We start from the raw sequence: 12,086 nt of genomic DNA, 5'->3' as shown, positions 1-12,086 counted from the left end.
ATATTTATCTATCTCAAACATTCATGGAAAAAGATCAATAAAGCTACTGAAATGTACAGCTATCCCCAAAACCTGTTGTTTGCTCCTAAATCTAAGCCACTGAGAGTCATTCGGGGTGGGAACTCCACAGGACCTACAGAATGGGAAATTTCAACCACCTTTCCAAGGCAATTCTAACTGTTTTGAATGAGTCTTAAAGCCACTTTATTGTGCCACCTTATCTTCCTTACAGAGTTTGTATGCCCACCACCAAGCAATTGTTCCTTTTGCAAAGGCAGAAACTCTGGATTGGGATTCAGAAGACAGGTTTTATTCCTTCTTTGCTATAAAAGTAAAGCCAGTTATTCAATTTTTCTGTCCTTCAGTTACCTACACACAAAGAGGGAATGATGATGCTTTTATTCTCCCACCTGCTGCTTGCCTTGTCTATTTACAGATTCAAATATTTGGGATCCAGGTTGTTTATGCAGCACTTTACAGGAAGTTTTGGACAGATCTCTATGAGACATGAAACTTCTGATTTCTAACGTAGACAAAAAGACAACAAAGTTCAATCTGCTTGAAATCTCAAAGGTGTTTTTTCCCCATTTCTGAGCTTACATTGACTAAAAGAAATAGGAAAGAACTTTCAGAGAACTTACTGGAGATTCGTCTTGGATTTGCTGCTGAACCGGGGCTGGCTGCCTCACTATGTAATTGATCTGACCAACTATGGTTTGTTGAACATGCTGAGCTGGCTTGGGTTGGTTCAGCTGGAAGCTGGACTGTCCTTGGGCCTGGAGAAGAAGTTCCAGATCCTTTTTCATTTCCTCCAGTTCAAACTGGTGGTGCATTATGTCCAGGCTCTGCTGGATGACTTGTTTGTGGGTGTTCTCATTCTGACCTGACAGTGGTGATGCTGGAGGCAGCTGCTGCTGCTGTGGTGGCTGCTGCAAGTGGTTAGACTTTATCTTCTGAAGATGGCCAAGCTGCACTTGCACAGTTGATGTTTGCAAAGCAGTCTGTGTGCGGAATGACTGTGGATGGCTTGTGTGAACTTGCTGAGCCTCATGTGATACAACAGCATAACCCAGAGGTGCAGTCTGCTGCAGCTGCTGGGGTGGTAAATGCTTTCCCATCTTCCCTGATGTATTCTCTGACTCTGATCGTGACTGTTGCTCCAGCCCAGCCTGCGTTAACTTCAGAGGCGGGGGAACATCCCTTTGCTCTTTGTCACGCTGCTGCATGCTGTACTGCAGAGGAAACTGCTGCTGATGCAGTTCGGGATGTTGAAAATTTTGGTGGCGGTTTATGTTTTGATGAGAAGGCTGAGCTTTGTTTGGATGAGGGACACTGAGGCAGTGTGAGCAACACATGGGCATAGGACACTGAACTGCAGGTGGAAACTGATGTGGCTGGCTATTCACAGGCTCCAGCTGTGATGCTGGGGAATAGTGTCCGTGATACAAGGATGTCTGTAATCCTTGCACATTTCCATAGAGTAGCACATCTGAATGAGAAATGTGTCCACCTTCCATAGTGAAAGCTCCTGGAAAAGAAAACAAAACAAAACAGTAAACTTGCTCACTCCTAAAATCTTCATAAATTTACGCAATAAAAATTGTAAATGACTGCCATTCGCTTTTCTTCAATTCAAATATAAAAGGGCTCATATCCTATTCAAGCAGTCCTTCAATATACCTCCAACATAAATTTTTCAAGATTTTTCAGTGATTTAAAATAATACTAAACTCCCTCTAATGTCCATGGAACTCATGACTGAAATACCAGCAAATGCTTTGAAAAATTACCCTCAACTTACATTATTTTAACTGATGAATATGGCTTATACTTTCATTTTTTACTAAACTCTGAGCACATTTTCTCATCCACAAGCACAGGTACAAAAGACTGCTTTCAGGGTGAAAGTGAGCAAAATAAAAGAGATTGATGTTATATACGAGAGAATCATAAAAGCTATAAATAGAAATGACCTAGGAACCAATCTTATCCACGCTTTTAGCCAAGAGAAGATTATTCCCTGCAATACTTTTGCTATTGTTTTACCCTAAAAGGGGTAAACTAAAAGGTTTTAAATAACTGAAAATGGGATGAGAACCAACCCTTTATAACATTGATCTACCTACCAAACTAAATTTACTGTAAAAACTCGCAGCAGTTGGAAAATTCATAGTTGCTGGGAAACAAGCTGAAAGTATGTGCATTCATTACATAAATAATATTGTCAATATTACACAGAAAAAGGCTTAAAGCCATCTTTGTGCCCATTAATTGCAAGCATCTTAAACACTGTTCAGGTCCCAGGGCCACTGAGATACTAAAAGAGTATCTGTTAGCATCGCACTCTGAGGAGCATAAGCATAGCTGAGACCAGCTGTCCCTGGGTAAGGCAGAGGAAACAGCACAAGGCTCACTGCAGGTAATCCATTTCACTCAGGATACTCCTAATGGGACTGCCAGACTCACAGGGCTGTAGTTGCAGAGTTACTGCTTCCTGGGACAAAACTGCATTCAAATACATTAGGCAAAGTCAAGGTTGTTTAGTAGACAGTGATGCTATATTTTCAGTAATTTTAGTTAAAAGTTTATCCACTTAGCCTTGTACAGGGTTTTAATTAAACTAGTAGCTGTGTTGTTACATTGTGATTTTCTAAGATTATCAAAAAAGATATTTACAGATTACATTTATAGGCAATGTTTATAGGGTAATATGTATATATTATATACATATTATGTATTATTTATATAATATTATGATTTATTATATTATATATAATGATATATATAAATTATACATATCATTACATATAATGATGTCTTTTAGTAGGGGAAAAGCATGAAGGTTTTCAGCCACAATAGCATTGCTTTAGGGCTGTGACAGAAAGACCAAAACTAGAACTCAAATAAGAAGAGAGCACTTCGGGGAAAGTACCGTATTGTCTACGTATGTCTTGCATACCTTTGGGCACTTGTGTAATAAAGAACACTAGATTTTTCATACCAAAATTGGACAGCTGTTTAGTCCAGTAGGATGGATCCCAAGTAAATCTGATCTTCAGTGGAGGGCCTACGTCTGTGTTACAATTTGTCTCTAACAAGCGCTGGATCTGAAACACAATCTGGTGACATATCAAAGGATTATGATTTTATTAACAGTTATAAGATTATAAAAAGTATTTTATTTGAGAATCATTAAATTCTTAAAACAGTTATCACATGTACTGCGCAATTTCGCTTTATTGAGAAAGTATTTCTCTTACCAGTTCTTTACTGAAGAGAAATGGGATGCTGTTTTTACTGCACACTGCCCAACTGGTGAAGTTCTGCACATGTTCAACCTGTCTGCTTAAAACCACAACACCTTGCAGTTGCTGCTCCAATTTCTGCTTCCTTTCACTTGTGATTTTCTGTTAATAATGTGGAATAGGTAGGAGACAGTTGTCATCTTTCAGACACACATAATGCATGCAGTCATTGGAATTATGTTACACATAGGCACTCTTAGTTATAGTCTCTTTAAAGCACCAATCAGAGAGAGAAAGCTAATCCTGTTCAACAGATATATCCAAGTCAAGACAAACAATGACTTCTTCAGGAATAAATTACAGCCTTCTCGCCTTGGTTTAGCAGAATAATGTAACACAGGAAAGGTGTAAACGTTTGATCAAATCTGAACCTGGACCTCTTTCTTGTCTATTACAATACACAAAGAGGAGACCTAAGGAAGAATGTCAGCAGAGGGCAAGCACAGAGTGTTTGCAAGCACACAGAATGGTATTCCAGTCTCCAGCAATTCATGATTTAGGGACCACAAAGATAGAGGCTATACCACCCTCCTCAGGGTATTTTTCTATCACATATCCTTCGACTGGACATGCAAAAACTTAAGAGTCAAAACTGCAGGCTGTTTTTACAGAAAGTAGACCAGAAGATCATTTTCAAAACATATTAAACGTGGTGCTAGAGATCTTTCACAAATGAAACATTAAAATCAAAAGCTGGCTTGTTTTGCAATTACTCAAAATGTGCACATACATTCTCTGCAACTGTATTAGAAAATGTGGATAACACGATAAGCAAACATTTTGCCACTTCATCATTAATCTTTGTCAACCATTGATTTCAAATAAAATCCTGCAATAAAAAGAATATTTGAAAACATAAGCAAAGGGACAATAACATTCACAATCTATATTCTTCCATTGGCACTGGGATTTAATTTTAATTTAGTTTAATTTCCCAGGGTATAAAAGAAACTAGCCTTACTTACTTCAAGTTGTTCAAGAAGGAGGTTCGTTCGTTTATTGATTTCATTTATCAAAACCATCTTGGCCATTTTTATTTGATTTTCTACTTTTTTGTATAAGTGTTTTACTTCAAGCAACCTATGAGGAAGAGATACATATCCCCGGATGAGCCAACTGGTATGTCCTTTATTCAGTGCTTGGTAGTTATTTGTTACCTAATGTTGACAAAGAACTCCAGTGAAAGCACCATTTGCAGCATTTCCTTTAAGTTCTCCCACACTTCAAATGCGATAATGCTGATTTGGGTCACCACACCGTAAGACAGACATACTACTACTAGAGAGTGTCCAAAGGAAGGCTACAAAGATGATGAAGGGTCTAGAGGGGAAGACGTATGAGGAGCAGCTGAGGTCCCTTGGTTTGTTCAGCCCAGAGCAGAGCAGGCTGAGGGGAGGCCTCATGGCGGCCTGCAGCTCCCTCATGAGGGAGTGGAGGGGCAGGTGCTGAGCTCTGCTCTCTGGGGACAGCAAAAGGACCCGAGGGGACGGCATGGAGCTGGGACAGGAGAGGGTCAGGCTGGGGGTTAGGGAAAGATTCTGCACCCAGAGGGTGGTCAGGCACTGGAATATTCATATTTCCTACCCTCCAAGAAAAAAAAATATATAGCATCAGCTTTTTTTCTCTAGTAAACTCTATTTAGGAAAAATAACACTCTTACTTGTCATTCATTTTCATGAGAAAAATACACAACAATTACCTGTCTTCAATCTGTTTAGCTGAAACCTGAATTCCATTTTTTTTCTCTTCCACTTTAGCTATGACATTTTTCAGGATAGCTCTCTGATTTTGCAAAGCTTCGTCAAGATGTCTGAACCTGCAAAAGAAGGGGAAGTTTTCACACCACGTTCTTTTCTGCTGATAAGAAACTACTGAGAAGCTACATCATGACTTGTTTTTTTCTTTTACAGGCTCAAATAAAGCATTGCTTACATTTGCTGCTATTACAAAAGTTAGAGGGGAACTGCTGGAACTAGTGTCACTACAGCAGCATTGCACCACTAAGCAAAACTGCCAGATTTCAGCTGCTGCTTCGTTAAGTTCCTTGGGCAGAGTTTGTTTCTCTCCAGCCAGACTCCACTAAGGACTTGGCCAGATGTGCATCTCCAAAGGATCCATTCTGCCTTATCTGTAAATCCTACATCCCATGGTGAGAGGAAAGGAGACACTGGTCTACTGGACTCTTTATTGGACACAGCTCATACATGGCTTAAACATAGATCTTAGCTCTTTTTTTTTTTCCTGGTAAAATAGTTCAAGTACAAAGGCATATATATATGTACTCAAGAAATAGAAGTCACTGTAAATATCTGGTGGATTACCAGAAAGCCTAGGTTTAAATATTTTAAAAATCTGTGCTTAAAAACATTCTTTGACATCCTGAAAATGAATTATTTACATTACAGAAGGTTTGCAGTCCATGCTGATTAAGGAGTGGACAGTGCACAACTTGTTCAAAGGTGGCTTAGCTAGACCTGAGCTTCCAAACCGGTACACTGAATACTCAAATGGGGTTATCCTTTATTTGTCTGTGCCTACTGCTAACTACCCAACAGCTTTGCCTACAGTACATTTGCAGTAGGAACTGGGCCCTGTAACCCAGACAATTCGTTTTCAACAGTCACAGGTACAGCCCTTCTCAAATTTCTCCTGCCTTCTTCCAAAAATAATTCCTGCGGATTGACTTTGGGTTCCTGTGTTTGAAAGCAGAAGCTATATGCCTGAAGCTGAAGAAATTGGTGTGTTCAAGTCAGTCAAGGGATCATGTCAGTCCGGACATGATCCCCTGCTTCTTTCCTACTGCAAATGCTGTGACAGCTATCCCAAACTTTATTGCTCTTCAAAGGGGCAGGCACATCTCACAAAAGGTCTGTCACAGTGTATAGGTAATTCCTTACGTGGCTCACACACATCTGCTAACAAACAGCCAGCTAAGCTACAGTCATCATGTCTTGGATAAAGACCAGCAGACGTAATTGGATTATGCTAAGTAGAGTTCAACTGGCAACTAGTTTCTCATGATCGTACTCAAGAGATACACGCATACACCACATCTGGCAGATGATACAGTTGGGAAGGGACACACCACTGAGCCCAGTGTACGATTCTGTAAGGGCAGTAACCCACATGGTACGCTGCTTGGGCATACGACAGCTGAACTGAGTTTGCTGAGGCTTTGAAGCTGGAACCGAGTTTGCAATTTCAGCTGACAAGAAACACAGATGGAACAGTCTTAAATCTATATTCACTATGTTTTTATGTAGGATTATGAAATAGACATTAAGCAATCAATATCTGGTACCTGTGTTCTTTATGCTCTGTCAGAAGGCAGCTGTGGCATGTAAGGATATCACAGGTCTCACAGAACAACTTGAGTGGCTCTTGAGCATGCATTGGACAAAATAAGGAAAATTCACTTGCCTCGTCTTCAGTTGCTGAGGAACATAGAACAGTGGTATCATTGACAAGAATTGACATTCAGAGTCAGTTGCCATCCTCTCACATAATTTTATTGAAAACCTTGGTGTTATCTCTAAAGACTCAGATCCTGGAACAATCTGATTATATGAAACAGTTTTTTGTTTGTTTGTTTGTTTAATTACCATTAACATTAATTATTAACATTAACATTAATTATTAAACATTAACATTAATTAATGTTTAATTAACATTACTAGCAGATAGGCATTTATAAAGGAACAAGGAAAAAAAAAAGTACATGATTGCATTCTCAAAGTTTCCTTGCTAAGACGATATCCTGTTACTTTTGACCAACACATGAGAAATTAAACAAAGCATTGATCTTTAGAAAACATTTATTTATACAAACTGCAAATGAAAACATTACTTTTTTTTTTTTTTTTGCTAATATAAAACCAGAGAAAAGGTTCAATTTCCCTACACCAAAGCCATTTTACTTAGGAGAAGGGGTCTTTTTTCCTAGGAACAGATAACTTGACCACAACTATCCAAGTCAGTTTCTTGAGAAGAACTTCACCTGAAGCACAAGGAAACTGCAGTTGCCCTAAATTCTGAAACACCATTTGAGTCATCATTTTCTACAGCCTATATTTTCTTTATCTAGGGTGGATAAAAAAAAATCTTTCTTGAATAATAAACAAAGTTTTAAATCTCTCTTACTCTAACCAGTTGGTACCAACTATGGAAGTGTAACCTCATCAGAATAAAATATAAGCTTCTATCCTACAGTCAAAATAATACATTAGAAGCGGTAGGCCCCACCTGTGTTTATTCCTTGTTCTATCCTCCTTCTTCTAAAGTTTTATAAAGTTGCAACACTCTTGTTTTAGACTACAAATTGCTTACTTCAGTTTAGGTTAGCATACTCCTCAGTATTTACATAAAGTAAATAATGAGCAGTAATAGGAGATGATGACCCTTCTCTGTGGATCATTACTATATAGGGATGAAACATTTTCCAGCGAGTTTCATTTGTGCTTGCTAACGGCAATACACTGATCACACTCAGGAAGCACATTCTTCACTCCATGTTTGTGAAAGGAACATCCTATAGAGGCCACAGCCTTTTGCTGTCTGACTTCCCCTCCCACACCTTGTCCATAAAACATGGGAATTGCTTTATGGCAGTTTCCTGCTGGGCACAGAAATACCAGAAGGGCAAGGACAACTGGTCTTGCAGCCTACCAAACCAAAACCCATCACTCCACAGATGGAAAAGGTACATGGAACAGACTGTCTCTGTGAGAAACAAATATCCAGAATTTCTCAAGTAACATGGATTACTGATTGTGGCAAAGGCAAGTTCAGACACCTGATGTGATATAGAATCCCATAATCTCTCATTTACGTGTATATACACTTTAAAGTCACACTCAGTCAGAACATGATGTCTCTAGCACAGAACCTGTGTGCGCTCCATTCTCAACTGAATAACTCATATGAGAACAAGCCTAGACTTTCAAAGCATATCTTCAGTACCTGTGCAGCCCTTCAGGGATACAGACAGGAAGCGGTCTCCAGTTTCATTGCCATGTCTGTGTTCCTCTGTACATGTGCTGCACAACCACTTATTGCAGCTTGTGCAGAGACTGTGAGCAGGTTTCTTCTCTTTACACATGGAGCAGCTCTAAGAACAAAAAGCACAATTACATACATGGATAACAAATTAGACTGTACAAACTAACAAACTGTGATTCAGATCAGTAAGCTTAGTATTTTGCTTTGTTGGATTAGAGCAATTCAAGTGATTTTAGTAGCTCAGTTATTGTTGTAAAAGGTCCCAGAGTAAAATTACAAATTGAAGCTCTTAAAACATACTGTCTTTCTGTGCTCTAGCACAATAGTTATTTGTAGGTATGAAAACCTACAAAATCTATAGGCTATGGTATACACAATACAGGAACACCCACATACTCCTAATAAAAAAAACTTATTTCCTATACTCTAAAGAGATGACCAAAACCAAGCTCAATTCGTATATTGATATCAACTGTAATGAACTGGAAACATAAGACAGACATGGGAACATCAAATAAACTGGAATTTGTAACTATCATCTCTATCGATTCAACAATTTAGGAAATGTCATTTCTTATTGACCATGTTGTCTGGAACCATCGCTAAAAGTGAAATGAATAAAGCGCCATGTAAGTGAAGAGAGTGATTTGACTCCTTCGTTATCCAGAATGACCTCAGGAGTTATTTCATGGTGACTATAATGATACTTCTCTTAAAAAGGATTTGCATGAGGCATAAAATACCTTGTTGAAATCTCCTAACACCAATGTTTCTAACATACTGTAGCCACAAATAGGTACTAATGAGCAGAGTGAAAATAATTATATAATTTTACCATATTCAAACCATAAAAGCTTTGCCACCAGTTTATCAAACTCAAACATTTCCTACACAGTTACAAAATATTTACTGTAGTTATGCATAGTTCTTGAATATTACTGCTGTTGTTATAGCTACTCAAGCAGCTAATAATAGATGGCAAAGTGACTTCCCTATGGTGTGCTTCCTTTCTGTTGTGCATCAGCTTATCTTAAATATGGTTTTGTTACAATTGCATCCCCACTACTCTGATGGGAAACACAAAGAGAAGTATTTGGAAGTATTCAGCATGTAGGCCCTGATGCAAGTCCTGGTAAATTTAAAAGTCAAGTTTCTCTTTGCTGAGTCCCAGATCATGATCTTAGATATCCTGAGGGAAGAACAATTACAGTTCTTTCTTTGATGGTCTTCTTAGTGTTAAATCACAGCTTTAACACTAAATGGAATAGCCATATCCAAGCCCACTTCTGAGACTCATGTTTGGCTCAAAGGTTTTACTTCAGCACAAGAACAAAAAAACTTTATTCCTGTTCATTTAAGTTTTACCATTCTCTTCAGTGGGCCTGGAATTTCCAAATTGATCTCTTATCAGCTCAGTTAAGAGTTTCTAAGTATTTCCCATCTCTTTCAAAGAGATTTCTCTCTGACAGTAGGACAACAAAAGCAAATTTTTAAATGTGTTAGGTTGTCTAGGCAGGAAAGTATTCATGTAAGCCATGACACAGTTTTAGCCATTTGCTTCTCAACAACGTTTTTCAAAACGTATATGTAACACTTTAAAACAAAAAGCCTAATATAACTTATATAACCAAAATGCAAAAGCATTCTGGGAAGCAAAGCCTGTTACAAAAGAAGTGGCTAAGTTAAAATGCACTTACAAACCACCTGCACGGGAAACAGGTCACAAGTTCAGAGGTGCTCTGCCTTCTTGGCAATAACCAAAACTGCCTAATCACAGGTTTACGTGCAACTGTTCCGCTGTCAGACAGCCTGACTAGAGCTTATGTTAGCATTATTTTTAAGTTGCAGAGCACAGAGTTATCCCAGAGTTAGGTTATTTGTGATGTAAAAAGAGCCTTTTGAGCAAGAGATTTTGAAGTGAATGTTTTTGAAATTTCTGCGGCTTGTATACAGTACTTTCTATTGTTTATGCTTCACTATCTCACACATTGAAAAACATCTGGTTTCCAAACACTTTGTTATGAGTCTTGACAGATTCCCATTTGAAAACAGTAGGTGAATTAATAAAACGATGGCTGTTCGGCTGTGCTTCAATTGGATGAGTTGGTGCTTCTCTGATATCATTCATAGCTTTGTTTTTGAGGGAAGGGTGGTTAAAAGGCAGTAAGCAAGGCTTACTCTTACATGACTGTCAATAAAAAGGAAGCAAGCCCAAAACTATCAGGAGGGTTCTCAAGTCCCTCTAGAGTACTCCTGTGCTCCAGTAAGAATTCTGCTTTACTGAACTCCTCATAGGACTCCTACAAGGTTACACAAAAGAAAAAGTTTCTTTTAAAGAAGGTCTAAAAAAAATAATATAGTTCTTTTGAAGATATTAGATATCCTCATTTGATTTTGTTTCTACACCAATTGTCATTGAAAGGTAAATGAAGTGAGTCATGATAATTAAGAAATCCCAACACATATATAACGATGGCAGTTCAGAGGACTGGAAAGATACAGCTTCCATCCTACATTATAGCAAAAGTGTTCCCCTCTACCCAGTGGTTCTGAAACTGAATACCTAATGCAGCTATCCAGTTTCTTTCAGAATCAACAAAAGCACACAAGAGACAGACGTCCAGGATCTGGTTCAAAAGGTGAAGTCCAACATCCCTGCCTCTTGGGTACTAGTCCTTTGCTTTGGAGCACACTTTGGCTAAAGCAGTCAGCAGATTACAGATTAGTTTTGACAAGTTTCCTACCACATTCTGAAATTTCTCTTACTCATGCAAATAATATAATACTGTACTGCAATAGATGGATAAGAGATCAACACCTTCCTCTGCCTTTCTCCTGGCATCACAAAGAAGCAGCAAGTAAAGTATTGTGAGAATAGACCTGTTTGTCATCTGGGTATTTTACACAAGTAAAACCCATCTGTGTACAGTGTCAATACCTGGCCAAGATAGTAATCTTATGCTTCACAATCATCTTTTGCATCCATTCCCCAATGAGAAACTAATATGTGATGTGACCTTTTTCTTTTTTTTTTTTTAATGATTAAAACAGACAATCAGAAAATGATAATCCCACATAGGATCTAAAGGGTAATCTTGGTGTAACCACTAAGCCAATAGTCTTTGTTTCTGTTTACTTTGTGTAGAGAGCAGAAACAGAATAATGAGAATTCCAAGAGATCCATTATCTTCTAGATAATGTATAAACAATAGTTATAATATATAAGCAGTCAAAATCGTTCTTCAAATAAAGTTAGAAGAGTAATATGAAGGCAGTATGTCCATCCCTTGCAGTGATGCAATTAAAGTGCTGCAAAAGCAAAATGTAAGAGAGTCTGTTGTTGTATACAATTTGTTCTGCTCATCCAACAATGTCACTTTGGTGGTGTTTTAACGACTCACAAAGCACCCTACTTAGTGGCTTTCACTTACCTTTGCCATAGCTGAATTATCAGTGTGAAAGTCCTTGAGAAAGAAATTTTCAACTACATCTCTTGCAAAGCAGGTCTGTTTACACACAGGGCAGGAAAGGATACCTGCACTTAAAATAAATAAATAAATTAAACAACGCACAGCAGCCATGTGAACCAGGAAATGATATAAACCACACTTAAGTATTGCTGGCTTTTTTTTTTTTTTTTTTTTTTTTTAAACATCAAACCAACACTTAGTTCCAGGAAATTAGAGGCATTCTTCAAGCCTTAAGTTACTTGTGGCTAGATCTAGTTCAATACAAACGGAAGAAAAACAAAGCAACAAAATCCCTAGAAATATACTATGGTTC

The 12,086-nt window shown here is 38.2% G+C and overlaps 1 protein-coding gene across 1 annotated transcript in view; it reads right to left on the bottom strand.

The window, feature by feature from the left end:
• The window catches only part of TRIM66 (tripartite motif containing 66), a gene marked incomplete at both ends in the record, with an annotated part of 43,317 nt that overhangs the window by 20,965 nt on the left and 10,266 nt on the right, over nucleotides 1–12,086 (bottom strand). Inside the window, 8 exons of the mRNA XM_084287371.1 lie at nucleotides 642–1,528; nucleotides 3,002–3,119; nucleotides 3,261–3,407; nucleotides 4,271–4,385; nucleotides 5,005–5,121; nucleotides 6,607–6,739; nucleotides 8,265–8,412; nucleotides 11,735–11,838. Of these exons, the coding sequence (XP_084143497.1) occupies nucleotides 642–1,528; nucleotides 3,002–3,119; nucleotides 3,261–3,407; nucleotides 4,271–4,385; nucleotides 5,005–5,121; nucleotides 6,607–6,739; nucleotides 8,265–8,412; nucleotides 11,735–11,838 (1,769 nt within the window). The remainder of the gene's footprint in view (nucleotides 1–641; nucleotides 1,529–3,001; nucleotides 3,120–3,260; nucleotides 3,408–4,270; nucleotides 4,386–5,004; nucleotides 5,122–6,606; nucleotides 6,740–8,264; nucleotides 8,413–11,734; nucleotides 11,839–12,086) is intronic.

The sequence above is a fragment of the Netta rufina genome (genome assembly GCF_964035555.1).
Source record: "Netta rufina genome assembly, chromosome: 5".
Lineage (NCBI taxonomy): Eukaryota > Metazoa > Chordata > Aves > Anseriformes > Anatidae > Netta > Netta rufina.
This window is presented reverse-complemented; position numbering and strand designations above follow the sequence as displayed.